General features: G+C 32.3%; 2 protein-coding genes across 5 annotated transcripts; both read left to right on the forward strand.

The window, feature by feature from the left end:
• The first annotated feature begins 238 nt into the window (after positions 1-238).
• LOC148606183 (uncharacterized) lies at positions 239-2592 on the forward strand. Of its 2 annotated transcripts, none has more exons than XM_088545092.1 (3): positions 239-362; positions 643-679; positions 1812-2592. In XM_088545092.1, exons 2-3 carry the CDS (start codon positions 673-675, stop codon positions 2237-2239), a joined length of 435 nt encoding a protein of 144 aa, XP_088401218.1. In that variant the 5' UTR covers positions 239-362; positions 643-672; the 3' UTR covers positions 2240-2592. The 2 variants fall into 2 exon arrangements, with proteins under 2 accessions (XP_088401218.1, XP_088401217.1); XM_088545091.1 differs by having other exon boundaries at positions 276-362; positions 478-679.
• A 7456-nt stretch (positions 2593-10048) lies between these two features.
• LOC148606184 (dynein light chain Tctex-type 5-like) lies at positions 10049-17489 on the forward strand. 3 transcript variants are annotated; one of them, XM_088546460.1, is made up of 3 exons: positions 10049-10205; positions 15201-15313; positions 16154-17489. In XM_088546460.1, the coding sequence occupies exons 1-3, from the start codon at positions 10193-10195 to the stop codon at positions 16709-16711; spliced, it is 684 nt and encodes a 227-aa protein (XP_088402586.1). In that variant the 5' UTR covers positions 10049-10192; the 3' UTR covers positions 16712-17489. The 3 variants fall into 3 exon arrangements, with proteins under 3 accessions (XP_088402586.1, XP_088402587.1, XP_088402589.1); XM_088546461.1 differs by lacking the exon at positions 10049-10205 and adding an exon at positions 10212-10423; XM_088546463.1 differs by lacking the exon at positions 10049-10205 and adding an exon at positions 10217-10308.
• Positions 17490-18728: the final 1239 nt, after the last annotated feature.

Consider the following 18728-nt stretch of genomic DNA (forward strand, 5'->3'; position numbering starts at 1 on the left):
CTAATTTTACACTTATGATTTTTTTTTTTTTTTTGTGAAAAGGACCACTGATTAATTTGTGCAGTCTGTACCAGCAACTTATTATGATATAGTAGAAATTGAATGAATTTTTTAACATATGTGAACCAGCGTTGACACAATATAGTTCGAGCCGTGGTCAGAAAACTGCATATGCTTTCAAAAGTAAGCAGTGGTGCAATAAAATCTATTTTTGTCACTCTGTAAAATCCATTTTTGTTTCTAAAAATAAAGCTAACGCAACTATCAGTTCCCAGGAAATTTATATTTTACCTGTCCATTCACATCAGTCTGAACAAATTTAAGAAATTTTCAAAAAGCTGACAAAAGACGGGACTTTTTACGTAAGTTCATTTTATTTTGTTTAGAGAATTAAACGAAATTTTACATACTTTGTCTTAATTTGTACTTATATATTATAATGAGACAATCGAATTTGACTTTTCTATTATTTCATAGTTCTGTAGACGGCTTTCAAGTAAAAACATGGCACTGAATATTTTATGGACTTTTTCTACTTTACATTTGGAATCAGAAACGTCTATAAAATGCAACTAAGAGGAATATAGCTACTGGCACCCGGAGTTTAATATATGGTGTATGGTATTTCCATTTTTATTACAGGTAGATTCAATTTACACGCTCATATCAGTGATGTCTGGTAAGTTTCATTTATGTAACAGCAGTAGGTTTAATCAGAAATGAATCATTAGATTTTTTGACGCAATTATATAAAATGCAAAAATACGCCGTTTGACTAGATATGCAAAAAAAACTAATACATTAATATATTAATTTAATTACATTTACTGCGCATATCAATTAACACATCTGCAACTTCTTACCCACGCCGAAATTTTTGTGGACTTTTTTATAGAGTCCTAATAATTGTTTATTTTCTATTTATATCTAAAATACAAAAGAAATAGTATAAGAGAAATATGAAATATATTTATAAGAATTGAATGTTTCATTAAAGCACGATTTCTTAAAAATGTACTACAGTTAACGCTTTTACACACCGACGAAACATCAAAAATGAAATAATGAATTATTAAATATGGGTAAAACAAAGAAGTGTCTTTCATTAATAACATCTTCAACATTTTGCATGAACTATGCCGATAGCAAATACACGAATTTTTACTATCTTTGATTTTAAGGAAGATTACAAATGTTAAGCAAATTATTGATTTTCAATTTAACGGAGATTAGCTATCACTGCAGACATTTTATTTACGGGAATGTTCACCTGTTTTGTTTTGTTAGATTTAATTTGAGTTATATTTCGGCAAAAAGTAACAAAGCGTCAACAGTGAGATAATTCAAATGAGTCAAAATCCCAAAACATGGCCTAAACGTGAACATAGGCAACAAAGACGATCTACATACCAAATAAAGCAGATTACACATAAAAACCGAAGAAATACAATAAAAAAGCACTAGTAATATGAACTCTAACGGGAGTAACATCATGTGCTCTGGTAGGGTAGATATGACTGATAGTTTCATTTATTTATTTCAGTGGGAGTCGAATGTATAGTTTTCTAAAAAAAAACAGAAATAATAAATACATAGATCTGTATACAGAAATAAATATTGTTACGTTAAACATAGTGTATTTAGTCCCAAAAGTATCGTTTGTCTGATGGGTTTTCTAGACTATGAATAACTTGACCAATGACTTTGCATGAATTTTATATGGATTGGTAAGTAAAAAAGAATGATTTCATGAAAACATGTTCAAAACAAGATAAAATTAAAACTTAACATAACCAACCGAATATATTTAGATGATGAAGATCACATCATAGTGTACCACCATACAGATAAGAAATCTGCAAAGAAAATAATCGATTCCGGTACAATTAAAAAGTCAACTGATACAAAAAATGACGCCATCGGAGGACCCGGCACATATGTCACAAAAAAGGGACCGGATGAAAGTAGAACCGCAATTGCACGGAACAACTATGATGGTCACACGAATTTCTATAAATCCAAGATTGAGGAAGGGAAACAAGAAGCGATTTTTGAAGTGAAAGTTCCAAAACGAAAACTTACTGACTTAAGTGCTGATCTTAAAGGGCGTGATGTGCAGTTATACGAAGGTGATATCAAATTGAATGATGTTAAAGACTGTAAAGTACATTTCCGTGAAACAAATAGCGACAAATACAAATCATATAAACTCAAGAAAAAAACAGAATCTCGCAAATAACAAAGCAATGAGGTTTTGAACACTAGATTCGTATACAAACTTTTTACAATGAATTGCTTTGCTTTCGACATTAGTTTTCACGTTACTGTTTCCATTCTTTTGATATTTTATTTCATTTCTTCTTTTTTTTTTTGTGTGTATGTCTTATTATTATATTATCGATTTTAATGTTTCATTCATAGTCGTTTATAATGACAACTTAAGCAAATATTTTCTATGTAATGAGCAAAGTTCTTCAATGAACTCTTAATTAACTGTCCCATTAAAGTATTTACAAATGTCGAGACACAATTTTAACGTAGTAATGATGTATATAATTAAAATAAATAATCAATAAATAAAAACTACTTGAATATTTAATTGCAAAGAGTGAATAATCAAAATATGATCATGATTGCCGAAGAACGCTAAGAATTAACAAGTGCGCGGAACTTGATTCACCGGTGGTTTTATTTCAGCTATTTGCAATAACCAATCTTTCATTTAATAAATATTTTCTCAAAAATCCCTGGTTAATTTCAAATATTTTTTTTTCTTTTATGTTGACATTCAAAATCATCAATGGCGTCAAATAAAAGTTTTATCACAAGACAAAGGTGATGTAACAATATGGCGGCAAAAAAGTACGAGAGTAAAATTACAGAATTTTTTTCACGATTTACCGAAATATACTACACTATTAGAACATTTAAAAAATACTACTATCTATGTAATGAAAAAGTAATCAAGGGAACCAAGGTTATAGCGGTAATCAAAAGAATGTAATCCAGGGACAAAGACCAGACATAGGAAAACACTTGTAAGCGCATAACTTGCTTATATAACATTTATTCTCGTTAATCATAATACAGACGAAAAGATTCCATTGTTAGTAATTCTTTTATTATAACACTGTGATAATTGGTCAAATTCAAAGTTAGACAAGCAGGACTGGACAAAAAAAAACATTTATTTACAAAGTCGAAGACAGACAATGGATTATTCTTTTATTTGTAGTAAGAGAGCTGTAAAAGTCCGATTACAGCAATTTGGACTGTTGTTTTTGTTTTGAACACATTTTTGTTCTTTCATTATTTGTGTTGTTGTTGTTGTTAATATTTACCTTTAAATTGTTTTAATTTTTTTTTCGTAAAGAATCGATCGATTTATACATTGATTTATAAGACACCTAAATTGGTACTTTTCATCTCTTATGTTGTCAATGAATATGTTAATGGTGTTATCAGTAGTTATTGTAGCTTCGTCTAGTATAATGAAACCTAGTTTTACTGTCTTTTTGATTGGTATAGGTATTGCAACAATTCATTGGTCAAATAATGATTGTAATGGTTGTCTAAAATATCGTCTGTATATTAAAAGAAAGTGACTTTCCTGATTTGTGGCAGTTTACAATTAGTGAAAAGTTCTTAAATCGAGTTTTTTTTATATAATATGTAAAACAATAGAAATAATCCTTATAAATTAAGTTTCTAAAGGATTCCATTCAAAAGTTACGAATTGATTCATATTCAAAAGTTAATAAGGGATTATTTGAACTGCAGCTATCGCTGCCCAATCGACGTTAATGACGTCATTGTACCAATCTAGATTATACAAAACCTCCTTTGCAGTTCGAAGAGAAATAACCAGGTCGTGTGTAACACATCTAATCTAGTAAATGAATTTCATCCAGCAATCATTTGATATGAGCTGCCAGTATGCATAAACCGCATATATCTACAACTGTTACTGCTACCTCCAAGAAAAAGTACTAATATCGAAGGTGCAAAAGAGATGAAGTCTCTTGATAAGACAACACCGAGAACTTTCAAACAAACACGAAGAACAAAACGTACAACACAAAAACAAAAAATATACACTGAAAAACAAACAGCATGAAAGCCACTAAAGCGCATCAGAGATTGGTCGAAAATTTCTCCCTTTCCGAGAAGAAGGTAAAGATAAGATAAAGGGAACATATATGGTGAAATGCAACAAATGCACCATCGTATGACTTCTATAAAAATAGAAAATACTTAGAGAATTCACCAAAAGGTCTTCAATAAGTGTAAACATACATTCAAGTAAGCTCTGAAAGGCCCCGACAACAAAAATAATAAAATCCACTTTAAGAGATAGATGTCATTCCTTTAAAAATAATAATAATAAGTCAAATAACAAGACGAAGACACATAAATGAACATCATTGGCATTACGGTGATATCATTCATTTCTAACCAAGTATCAACAGACAATTTGGAAATAGTGGAAAAACATCCGAAATCGACAAAATTAAATTAAGGCAACCAAAAATCACCAAGAACATGCTTCATTCATAAATTATTTTTTGAAAATTTTGAATTTGATCTTAACTTGATATCACAAGCAATAAATCGCGGGGTAACAAAAAACGCAGGGCCAAATATTTACAAGAACATTTAAAGAAATAAAATGTAGAAAAAATTAGTTCAATCAAAGATACTAACATTTATTATAGCCGGACCTGTGTAAGAATATTCGTGTAACTTCGAATATAGGACTTATTTTAAGAGCATTTTATTCAATTAAGAACATGTATAGGCTAAAACCCAAACTAGAAAATGTCAAGCCACGGAATAGATACAATAGCAAAATCATTAATTAATGAAGTGTGCAATGATTAGAAAAAAATGGATCGTTATGGTGTATCCATCTGCACCATGAAAACTGGTTTATTCAAGGGGTCAAAGTTTTCCTTTCCTCGTTTGTCTACACCGGACTTGACATTTTATAAGCAAATCGGCTGGTGTTTCTAGAAAAGCAGAGGACGCTTACCCTACCGGTGCATCTGGTCCATGCTACCAGTTTTTAGTGGAGTCCGAGTTGCTCAATTGCTTTTGTTACTTTGTATGTATGATTTTAGTTACTTTATGTTCTTTGTTGTGTATGTCTGTTTTCCATGTCTGGTCTTTTGATTACCGCTATAACCTTGGTTCCCTTGATTCCTCTTCCAAAATGAACTGAAATAATAAATAAACACATCATAAAATTCATTCAGTAATATACACAATTCTCCTTTATAGAATAATATCTCAACATACAACATATAATAGAATCATACGAATCTTGAACGTTATGAAAAATAGTTGACACCATTATATTCATAACATGTATTGCAATAATTAATAACAAAGTCTTTAATTGTTGAACACTTGCTGGAGGATGTAATAAAATTTGAGCGGCTTTTTATGAAGTTCTAGTATCCTGTATAAGGTTGGAACAGTCATATGATCGGTGTTAATACACAATGAAGCAGCTGATTTATGATGCACTTTAATTATTTCACTCTCTGTATTTATTCGTGTATCGAAAAGTACTCGAGTTAGTTATTTCATTACGAAGTACTTCTGTGTTATATTTACATCATATGATAATCACATTTTTAGCTGTTTCATCTGCTGGTGCAAAGACACATTTCTTTCTTAGTTCTTTAAACTTCTTTCTTATTCTAGAAATTGGAAAATGAGTATCGAATGATGCATGGTTCTTTTCGTGAAGTTCAATTCTTATATCCGCGATGGTCATGATTTATGGATGAAATTGTTCAAGGCTCTTTTATCTGCCTGTTCTCTTGTAATCCATTGTTTTCAGTATGCTTTACTGAATCTTTGGTGGTATTGCGACACTCCTTCCAGTCAATTTTACCTGGAAGTCGATATTTGGGTCTTTTTTCAAAACTTAGTTTATCAGTCTACAACGATGTTCAGGCCTCCGGTTATAATATAAAAATGTAGAACCTGCACAATATCAGGATAATGGCAGTTTGTAATAATGTCTGTATCAGTCGAGACAGAATGTAATTAAAATTATAATATAGAGGCAGACCAATGTGCCTGTGATGTCCTCAAACTCAAGCTGTTTTGGTAGATGGTAATAGCTTATGAGAATGAAAAGTAAAGTAAGGTCAAGTAAAGATGTTCTCTATATAGTATTAAATGAAATGTTGTGAAAATAAGTCTTGTATTCGAGGTTCATTAATATCTATATTATCTTTCCTTATTTTCAGTTTTTATGTGCAATATATATCATTCGGTTGCGATGTACACGTATTGTGTATGTGGAAAGTCTTTATATCCGGTGTCCACGTTAACGTTAATCAGGTCATGTTTTTTTTATTTGGCGTATTTAAAACATTCCAAGGCTGACGCTTCGGTATTTTTTGCCAAAAGATCTCTGCTTGAACCTAAAAATAGATTAACCAGTCTCAATGAAATCAAAGAAAAGTGTAAATGGGCGAATTCCACAAAACTATTGAAGTATTCTCTTTTTTTTGCGGAAAAACATGTTGAAATCTGGAGATGTTTCAATCAATAAATACTTAGAATTCCTCCTTCAGGACATGTAACTTGTAAATCGCAAAAAATATTTAGTCAATGTGCAAAATAATATGCAAAAATAAAAAAAATGTGCATTAAAATGATCGTAAATACAGTTCATCAAAAAATGTCTACTGATCATAAGAATGGGATCGGGTTCAGCTATTGTCCAGATGGCTCCAAGTAAAATGTTGTACTGAGGTGTATAATCCACAGCTATGAAATGTGAAAATCGGTCCAATCAGAGAAGATCGCAGAGCTAAGAGTACATAGACGATTGTTACATAAAAATTGCAGTTCCCTATCTTTATGGATTAAGTCAATAGTTTGGAAATTCTGTTGAAGTCAGAATCACCTTGCATTCTCGAAATTTTGTCAGTTTTTCGGTGTTATCTGCAGTATGTGAAACAATGTTTTTCCAACAAAACTTTGATAGGAAATCACCGGAATATACATAGTTAAACAAGAAGCGTTGGTTACCATATCTGTTGGTGCCAATATCAGGAATAATAATGTGGGGGTATTGGAATAGTCTGTGAATGAACACTTGATAAAGTAGGATATCAGATTCGAATCGACAATACTTATCTCCGACGGACGGAAGACCTGATAAGTTCAACATACTTTCACATATGTCAGATCGCGTTCTTCTTAGGAATCCTAGTATGTAATGTTGGAATATGTTTATTTTACATAATTATGTCCTTTTGAGTGCAAATATTCCATAATTCGCTGCCATTGAGAACCGTTGATAACTATTTCATTGTAAAGACTGCAAACTCAATGGATTCAGATTTCCGACTGGATCAGTCAATATAGTAATTGATTGATATAAAATTAATGTGATGGACAGAAAAGTATAAAATTATATTTTTACTTTAAGTTCATGAAAATAATGTCACAATTGGTTTCTCGGTTTCGAACATAAATTAGCATAGGAAATTGCTTTCTCGGAATTTATCAAATTATTAATTGGACAATTAGTTCTACAGAGAAAACATCAATTTTCAAAGTTAAATAGTACACTCTATTTGAAATACTATTACTTGCAAATATGTAAACCTTCCCATTACGGTATTTACAACAGTTGAAGGATACTAACTTTAGAGGCATAAAACATGTATATAAACACAAGTTTAAATCCTCAAGATGTTTATCTCGAATTCATTATAAACATTTAAACAAGTCAATTGATTCTAAAAAGAATTTGAATGTCGGTAAACTTCAAATTTCTAGATTATACGGTGATACTTTTCAGTATTTAATAAAGAAATTATATAACTAAATTCCATATGAATAAAATAATTGACAAGTCATGGTTTTAGAGAAGGCACCTTCATAAGTGCCATTAGGTGACACGGTGTACTAGGTACAGAAGCAAGCCATCTTTAGAATAGTCTAAGTGAAGAAAAAAACTGTGAGCAATGCTAACGAACTTGATACCCCCTCCTCCATTTGATAACATACATCTTTTATCCTCAAAATATGTTTGGATCAGAAATTAAAATAAGAATTGCATAATGTAATAAAGGATCTATGAAAGTTGCATTAAATTCCATTCAGAACAAGTAACGGATAAGTGATGGGTATATTGAGTTTGGTTGTTACTGAATTGCGCTTGTCCGACATCAAATCTATGCCCTGACCTTAGGATATAAGTGGTTGGAGCAGAACTTTTGTTTTCTTTACAACAAATTTTCCAACGTACGTTTTTTTTTTTTTTTTTTTTTTTTTTTTGTTATTGCGTTTATTACGTAGCAACTCGATTCATAAAGATTGCAGTATGGATGCAATAACAAAGGCAACCATGCGTTATTCCTTTTGTACAATTCATATATTTATGAGTTTCCGAAGTCTCATCCAACTGTCATGAGTATAACTTGACAAATGTCTTCATTTTAAAATATTTCTACATCAAAATTTTATTCTCTTATTCGAGCCTACAGCAACTTGAAAATTAAAATCATAAATCCGACGTTTTCAATGATTGAAATTAATCATTTTAATTGATGTCAAAATCCCATAGAAATGTGGCATGTCTCTCATATTATATCATTTTTGTCGATTACACAGCATCAGCGGCTAAGGAAATGAATCGAAAGACTCAGCAGGGAAATAGAATAAACTGTATGATATAAACGATCAATATTGAAATTTGTAAATTGCATTTCATTTTTTCGTGTCGCCAGCTTCTATCGTTTCTTTCTTATACAACTCGCCCAGTTTTACTGTGGATTTTGTCTGATGCACCATGTCTATTTTTCGTTATTTTTTACATGCAGGATACGCAACAGAAAGCTTGAACGAGATTTTTTTAGGGATGCATTTGTTCATTTACTGTCTGAACGGTATTACGTTGGTCTTCTATTCTTCTATATTTATAATACTATTCACGATTTTTATTGTTTTGCCAGCCTTTTTTGATAGATATTTTCTATACTTATGACGTTTTCAGGTTGGTTTAAAGTGTATTACAGCATAATATTACAATTTGGAAGTTAAACGACATTTATCCTTAATTCATTTTAAGAAAATTAACTTGTTTCTACAAATAACAAATAAATTAAGACTGATTTATTGATTGATGATGGTTAAATGTTCTAAGGCAGATATTTTATGCATTTCAGAATGAGAATTATTGACCAATCCAACAGACCCTGCTTGTACTAATCCGACATACTTATCTGGAACTTTATTGCGCCAGCTCACAGAAGCAACTGCCCACAGGAAGCATGATCACCCTACTCAGATACATTATTCTGACTCCGAGCCAACCACTCTATCTTCTTAAATACCGCATGCTTGGCGGAGAAGCAAATACTAACAATTTTAAAGTCTTTAGTGTGACTTGGCCGGGAATCGAATCCACGACTTCCCGCACTCGAGGCAAGAACCACTGAGGCGGTCTCGATAAATAAGGTATATCCATCTTGAATAAACTTGCTCTTATATATACTGCATCAGTGGTAAATCCATTGTAAAATTGTGTTAATTTCAGGCAAAATTTGGTAAAAATGAGCAAATCAAAGCATATCCCCTCAAATCCTTTTCTAACGATCTGCACCTGTATATTAACATGTCTCCTACCATTCATGTACTCGAGATGTATAGATACATTACTTCGTTACCGCTCTACAGCAACCGGAACTTTCCTGCCTTTCTCGGTAGCCCAAATGGCCGAGTAGTTCCGATTGGTCTCTACAGTATATGCAGCTGCAAATACAATTAAACTACGGAAAGAACCGGAAACACTTTTTGTATTTTTGGCATATTTTTAGAGGGATAAAGAGTATAGCCTACATCATTTTAATGTGCAAAAATATGTCCCTAACGCGAAAGAGTTGTATTTTCATCCATGTAAAAGGACAGTGTAAGTTTAAAGTTACAACATTGAACTTTTAGTAATACAGTTGTATTCCATTGTATGTAGATTCATTTAAGGTTCATCTCCTAACTTAAATGGCTTTTCATTACACCTTAGATATAAATGTGATATTTATTTTGTTTATCAGGGAAACTATTTCAACAAAGTGAAACATGGGATGAAAATTTATCTGAAATTTATTCATTTTTAAGTTATGGTTGATTGGTCATAATTTAAACATTTGAGATAGACCGCATGCTGGCGTTCGGTAAATAAACCTATTTGAGTTCGCAATTTTATGCCGTATGGACTGTGATAGACTTTTAAAAGGATATAAAATTGTAAAATATTGTATTTTAAGTGTTTGACAGGTATAAAAGTTTTAATCGCTACAAGTGGTATATTTAGCTTATAAATCTATAGCTACTTGTACATGTATTTGGAGACTATATTTTTGTCGTGGATGTATTATTAACAATCTAGCAGGTAAGGATGAAAATTTGTATTTGGCGAAAAATATAAAAGTGAAATGTCAGTTTGTTTAAAAGAAATTCTGGAAGGGCAAGAATTCAGTCTGAACTATTGTCGTTATAACTGTGAGGCGCAGACCATTTGACTTTCTTGGGCGCGGGATTTTCGTGGACCCAGACTTTTTTAACACTTCGTAGGATATTACGAGAAACGCTTAATTTGTTTGAAAAACTCATTCTTTCCCTTTAGCAAAATGTCGGCAAGACTATATTTTACACTCCTAATACTGGTTATTTAGTATTTTGGTTTTTATATAGACTTTGGAAATTTTTTTCCGCCTATTCTCCAGTACCAAAAGACTATGTTTTACTCTTCAAATTATTTCTCGTCAATTGGCCTTAAGTTCACTCATAAAATTTTAGCATATTGGGATATTAGATTCAGAACAATACTTTCTTAGAGACGCAGATGATAGACATATTATGCCTAAATAATGATTCCATTAGAATACATGGATACAAGCAGTTCAGAAGCAAGACATTAATAGTGCTCATTTATAGGGACTAATTGTTTTAATTGTCTCAATTGAAATCCAGCTTTAGTAGTGCTAAATGGTTTCAGAGGAATCGCACAAACTCTTTCTTTACACATTAGAACAGCTCTAAATTGTTTCGTTGTCGCACAAACCCTTTCTAAACATAGCAGAACAGTTCTGTATGTCCGTTAAGGTAAGCACAACACTTCATGATGTACAAGAAAATTTTATTATAATCAATCTACATGTACATGTATTATATTTTGGTTATTCACTATTTAACGGCATGGCGTCTCAGACGGAAGAGAAACTTTTCAGGTGCAACAAAATTGTTTTTTTTAATTCAATTTCTCTGCGAAAAGAATATACAGGTGAATACCACTATGCAATGTACTATTCACAGTTGAAGATATTTAGCATCAATCACGAATTGATTCAAAATTTAAAAAATACAACGGTTTCTATGATAAAAGAGAAAGTGCGCTCATGACAGTTGGTCGGTTATAATGGTAGATCTTTCTAGGATGCTGCGCGTCAGCAACCGAAATCGGTGGTTGATCGATTTTGACGACAGGTTGCATTGAGATGCTTCTGTGTTAACCACCGAAACCGACAATTGATCAGTAATTCAACGATTGGTCACAATGGGATGTTTTGTTTAACGAAATCACAATTGATATACAACTTCTAACTGGAATACTGTTTCAATAGCTGAAATCACCGATGATATGTTTAGCTTCTGATATCATTAGGCGGGAAAAACAAATCCTAATTGATTTTTCATTAATCTTAATTCCATTATTTCCAAGATAACAGAGGAAGTATAGATATTCAATTTTAATGTAGCATTGTTTGTCTTATCTCAGTAACTTTAAAGATTACGGAAGCAAACATCAAACTAATCTTCTCATTTTCTGACACCAAATCGGTTAACATTACATTCGTCAATAGTTTGCACTGAGGTCAGCCAAATCAGAATGGATACGGCTTCATCGTTTGTTTTAAGTACTTATACACTGGACGGTTGTAATGTTTTGTTTGAACACCGGAAATTTGATTGCAAAGCAGTTTAACACCCTGAATGCTAATGAATAGTAGACTCTTCTTGTGCAGGTTTTGCTAAGTATAGAACATTTTACAACTTATATGTACATGTATCATATAGTATCAAGATTGTCGTTTTGTATTTGTTAGTAGAGTTGTGAGAAAAAACGAATAAGCAGTGAAACATAGAGAGACTTTGAATGTTGTGGGTATTGTTATCTCGATATCTTTCTTTTTGTTTTGTTTCTTTTTTCTCCGGGGGTGGTGGTGGTGGTAAGAAGATGGTCCAGCGCAAAATTTGTTATTTCAGCAGTAGCAAGAGTTTGAGTGATATTAAAAATTCACATTGTAAAGTAATGGGGAATATTATTCAATCCTAATATTTTTCTCTGGTTGATTATGACATTTTCTTGCATAAAACTAAGAATTCTTTTGTTTAAGCCCAGACCCCTCCACACACACACACACACACACACATACACACATCTCATCTAACCTGCCTTCTTGTTGATAAAAAGCTTCGTGCCCAAGCACTCATGGACTCCCGTATTAAGACGTGTAACAGCTGATATCATATTGTTTACATCACGTCTGTATACCACCGAATTATCGTATATCTGGGTGAAACAGCTAATTTACCATTTATCTTCAAGCTTAGTTTAAATAAATACTAGACTCGGACACCTATAAACTTTCAAAATTGAAACTTTAAAAGCCGCCCAGAAGCCAATTTAAATGCTCTAAAGGTACATTTTGGCGTTGTCCTATTTGCTTTATAAAGAAACCCTTATTATAAAATCTGAGTGTCAATCTGTGTAAAAACTGGGCTGTGGTTGAAATGTGATCCATGAAATTCCATATCAAATATATTTTGTACAAATGTATCATTTGCATTATAGCAAGATAAATGAGGTATTAGTGAAACATTGAGTGATACAATGTACCTCGTCATGTAATGATGGGATAGAAAAATGTTTCTAATTTTTTACTTAGCTGAATTTGTGTTATGGCACTCAATAATTATAGTGCAAGTTTTAAGAAAAAATCATTGATCTGGTCTCAAGTTATCATCTGACAATCGTCACGGAGAAGAAGTCGGACGGATGGCCGGACATGCAATGTTCTGGAGTGTACCACATTATATCCCGCAATTCATGTAGCGATGTATGAAAATAGTTAAACCTCAGCGGATAGAGTTGTCGTCTCTTTTTGATTGACCATTTACATTATGAACTGGTAGAATTTTCACGTATATTTTTATCAAGTTTCAATGTTTCGGAGATTGAACTAATTCTTTAAAGTAGTTATGCATAAAGACACATATTTAATGAATAAATGAATGTTGTCAGGATTGTTAGGTATATTTTTCATTTGTTTAAAACGTCAGAATTAGGCCTGATTCTTAATAGTAGGCATAAAGACACGCATTTAATGAATGAATATTGTTAAATCTAAAATTTTCGATAAGAAGTTAAGTTTCAGATTTCGCCTGATTCTTGCAAATACTCATACTTAAAGACACACTTTCAGACAAATCCAATATTAATATCACATATTTATTATTTGCACTTTTTATCAACTTAAACAAAATTATTTGATAATCAATCAAGATATTACTAAAATATAAAACCAGGTATTAAAAATGTTTGATGTGAGAAGTTTACAATTGTATTCATAATTCTGGCTCGTTATTATGTCGTTCATCGCGTAGTGTTACTGAAATGAGAAACGTGTCAAAAGTGTTATTTAATTTTGAAAGAAAATTTCATGTATATATGCAAATGATGCGTAAAATTGTCATGTTTGTAATCCGTTTTCTGAATTTTTTTAATGAGATTTGAATCAAACCCGTTCCAGAGTAAACAGTGTCATTTTTTTCTGTCAAGTTTTTATGATTTTTATTTGTTGATAGAATTAAATGTAGAACATTCACGGTATAGTTTGTTGATAGAAGAAAAACGTAAAGTTTAAGTATTTGAATAAATTTGTGTACAGGAATAACTGCTGTCTATGATGATATTGTTAGAAACTTTAAAATATTTAACACTTAAAAAGGCCAACATACTTACATGCATGCACTGAAGAAAGAGAAGCTTTCAAAATACATGTCCTTAAAAAATTAAAGATGTTATAGATACATATATTTATTTGGAAAATCCGTCCTTCCACTGTGCGTATAAATACCCTAAATTTTAAGATGGTTTTATGTGACGCATTATAACAGAGCAATGGTGAATCCGGCAAGGAGTTCCGGGGCTTGATGACCCATTATTTATAACATTTTGTTAATTTTGTTCTCATAAGTACAAATGTGTGCAAATGACAGAATAGACGACCAACCCTGATAAATTATTATGAAGTTTCTGATGAAACGTCCCCTTTTATAAAAAAAAATCTTTACCTAACCATAATGCAGACGTTTTGAAAAGCCAAGGCCTCGCAAAATATCATTGATATATGTATATAGACTAAGTATAAATAGCGATTCGGCAATCTAAGTCTAAAGTTCTTAACATGTCTGGACAAAACGTAAGTCCAGAGACTTACAGTTTGATTATTTTCTGATCTCTTAAACGTTGGAATATTTTGGCTGTAAACTTTCGTGTAAATCATTGTTATAGTTAATACGGCAACACATATTTTCGTAGTTTCGTATTTTTTTTTTATACATTTACTGCAAGAGACTAAGGTAGCAACCATTTGATGTTCTGTGGGGGGGGGGCTATGGATTTTTTTTTTTTTTTTTGGAAAAAAGTGTTTCTGAATATTGTGGAAAAAATAAGTTGAATAATCACTGGAGAGAAAAAAAAAACGTTGTTTTTTTTAAATGACAAAAAAAAATAAATCATGCTGTCAATGTGGAAGGTGATATGCAGTAGTGAGATGACAAAAAAATATGTTCAATAGTTCAGGAAATTTTTTTTATGTTTTCTGTTTTTGATCGACCCTGGAAAAAACAAGTTATTTTTGCTGAAGAGAAAAAACGATTGTTTCAGAAAAACTCCACAGCCACCCAGGGAATCAAATGATTGCTGTCGAAAATTTCTAGTTTGAACATACATTTTGACAAACAAAAGCGGGACAAGAAAACATCGTGTTATTCTCAAAAGATATTTCCACGCTGTGTTTCTGAGACATAATGAAATCAAAAGTGCAATTGCTTCAAACAACCCCAAAACGTTTAACATGATATATGCTGTTTTTTTCCTTCAGAGATGGCTAACGATAAGCTAACAATGCAAGCTCTAATCGAACATGACCGAGTGCAGCCGAAGTTTAAAGCGCCAAAAGGAACTGGGACATCCACATCGTCTGCGGTCAAAGAAGTGAGTCATATAAACAAAGATATTAGATCAATTGAATGTTATGATTTATGGTCTGTGATATAAGGGGTATAAAAGTCAAAATTTCTTAAATTATATCAGTTTCGAGTGTTAAAATGTCTGCTCTGATCAAGTTAAAACGAAGATTTACTTGGGTATGTCTCTTTTATTTTACTTGGTTTTACATGTTGTTTTACTAACGGAACTGCATCTCTTGGTTCGTTTTAATCATTTTCCGAAAAAAATACTAAAATATTCATGCAACTGTAGTATGACTATTTTTGGTTATTGAATGCTAAAACATTGATAATAGCTTTGCATGAATTAAAACGTGAAGTGTCGTATCTACGAATTCAAATAAAATGAAAAGAAGGAAAGGACGAAACCCGTCTTTTATTAAAAAAAACAGATAATTCATGTTAAAAAGACTATAGACTAAAAACGAATTTAATCTATAGAACTCCATATTGTTTATATGCATCTAAAGTGACATACTATTGTCAGAATGCGTGTAATGTTCAAAAGTACTCAAGTGTCGAATGCATCACCGAGAAAAGATAATTAAGAGTCGGACAACATAAACAAACAAAATTAACAGTTATGAAAGCAAAACACACTAACAGTTCGGGAGTTACATTTAACAGCTCCGCAGATAGGGTATGGAAAATAATAAAATAACTGCTCCTATAGAGATATACGAAAGAAAAGGAGATAGTTTTGAATCTGTTTTCAATTTGATAAATTTTGTTTACTTTGCTACAAAACAGTTTCTTGATTTAATATGATTTAACTATGATATACCAAGTCTTATTACGTCTATACTATAGATAAATTTACTTGTAGAACGCATCGGTAAAAAGTGGAGATGTGTTGCCACGTAGAAAACGAAATCCATCATCTAGTGACTCAAAGTCGCAAAAATCCGTGTCAATAGCACCAAACCGTCCGGGTATAAACTTTTTTCGAATCGTTGCTGCGACAAAAGCTTGGCACAGACTTGCAAAACAAAGGGCTGCAAAAAGATCCCCCAAGCTCACACCAAAATATGAAAACACATACAGACTCGAGCCAGAAGAAGGGAAACATTTTTCTCCGGACAAAGTAGAACTTGTGATGAAAAACGTAATAGAAGATCACCCTGGACTGGCACAATACAATCACATCCGAAGCAAAATCTTAGCGCGTGATTTGACGGAGAGAATAAAGGAGAAAGTGAAAGAATTAAATTTTCCTCGGTATAAACTGGTTTCTAATGTGATAATTATGGAAAGGAAAGATCAGGGAGTTAACATAGCAAGTCGTTCTGTCTGGAATCAACAAACTGATAATTTTGCATCGTATACGTACAAAAACTCGGACGTTATAGTTGTTGCGTACGTACATGGAGTATACTTTGAGTAGAAAAACGACTTTATAGCCATTAATTTAATTTGTTGTTTTATATACTGTATGTCTTTTTTTCTAAGGTAAACCGCCCATTTGTGTTATATTTATTTTATTGAATGTTCTGTGTTAACAATCATTATAATTATATGTCCCAATATTTGAATTAAATGACATTTAAGTATTTAGACAAAGTCCTATTTTCGAGGAAGGTTATGAACTAATAAATCATATAACTCATCAAATCTAGTTGATGCAACAATACACACACATTCCATCAGCTTCAAATACACTTGTACGCAGGAGCACCAGTCGTTCCAGACGTCACATTGTTTGAAAGTAATTTTATCAGTACAAAGGTGCGTTATAAATAACCCTTCTCGCAAAACTTTCTGTTTTTGAAAAAGCTGTATATCAAGCTACGTTGTCTTTTTCGCAAGCAATCGGAACTACTCGGTCTTCTCCGATACGTGTACCGCGAACAACATTTTCTATAATACAAAAAGTCTGATAAGTTACAACCGTTAATTTCAGCTATGCGTCTTGCATATTTCTTCTCTGTTTTTTTATTATTATTATTATTATTATTATTTTATTTTGTTTTGTTTTTACAACTCCTCCAGTGACGTACATTTTTTTCCGGCTAGACTGCATTTTAGCTAGATCAATATAAAAATATAGGATACTAGTTTGTATCTAAAAATGAAACCTTCAACTCGTAGACATAGTCTCTATACTTTATCATTGTGGTTGTCAAAATGGTCCTTTTAACAACATAAAAGTAAATATACATTGATCAAGTGTGTTCTTTTATATACTTAAAAAATAATGCATTGTATCAATGATGTCTCCTGAGCATATGCGAAATGATACCCATTGAGAAAGTAAACGTTTCATGAAGTACAATATATAACTTACTTTTGAACTGACTTAGATTCAGTATGCACTCGCAGATTCAAATATAGTTTCTCTCAACATACATGTTTATGCCGCATTTTTTCGTTCGCATTTTGAGGGTCTAGTGGATGGAAAAATATTGCATAAGAAACTAAATAGTCACAATGTTACACTGATAAATTTTCCGTGCGTTCATCCGTCATAAGTACATATATATACAGACTTTTTGAGACTGTTGTGTATTCAACCATCGGTAGGGCATATGGATACGTATAATAATAATCCTATTACTTTCGTATACACTATGTGCAAAAGTAATCAAGGGAACCAAGATTCTATCGGAAGTCAAAAGAATATAACCTAGGGGCAAAGACCACACATGGAAAACAGGCAGACACAACAAAGCACATAAAGTAACTAAAATCATACATACAAAGTAACAAAAGCAAATGAGCAACTCGGGCTCCACTAAAAACTGGTAGCATGGACCAGATGCACCGGTAGGGTAAGCGTCCTCTGCTTTTCTAGAAACACCAAACACCCGCCGACAATATATTTGTCCAATGTGGTGGACGCGTTTTTCAACAAACGGTCGGCATTCCAATGGGAATAAATTATAATCTTCTTGCTGACCTATTCCTTTTCTGTCATGAGGCTGACTTTATAGCTGATCAGATCCGAAAGAAGAAACATTATTTAGCTTGATTCGGGGATTTGATACATTGCATCTACATGTACCTAAAACAAATTAAAAGATTCTACAGTGACGTCAGTCTCATATCTTGACCTACATTACGAGATCGATGGTAAGGGAAAACTACTGACCAAACTATACGACAAACGCGATGACTTTTCATTCCGTATTGTAAACTTTCCTTTCATCTGTGGCAACATCCCTTCAGCAACTGCGTATGGGGTTTTCAAATCACAACCCGTACGTTATGCAAGAGCTTGTCATAACTACGCAGACGTTTTGTTCTTTGTTGTGTATGTCTGTTTTCCGTGTCTGGTCTTTGTCCCTGGTTTACATTCTTTTGATTACCGCTATAACCTTGGTTCCCTTGATTACTCTTACCCAGACTTTTTGTATCTCGCTAGTCATTTAGCAATGGCTTTTGGAACAGGATTATGTTGCTAC

Source organism: Perna viridis, chromosome 9, assembly GCF_037379345.1.
Source record: "Perna viridis isolate PV_CMFRI_1.1 ecotype Kerala chromosome 9, ASM3737934v1, whole genome shotgun sequence".
Lineage (NCBI taxonomy): Eukaryota > Metazoa > Mollusca > Bivalvia > Mytilida > Mytilidae > Perna > Perna viridis.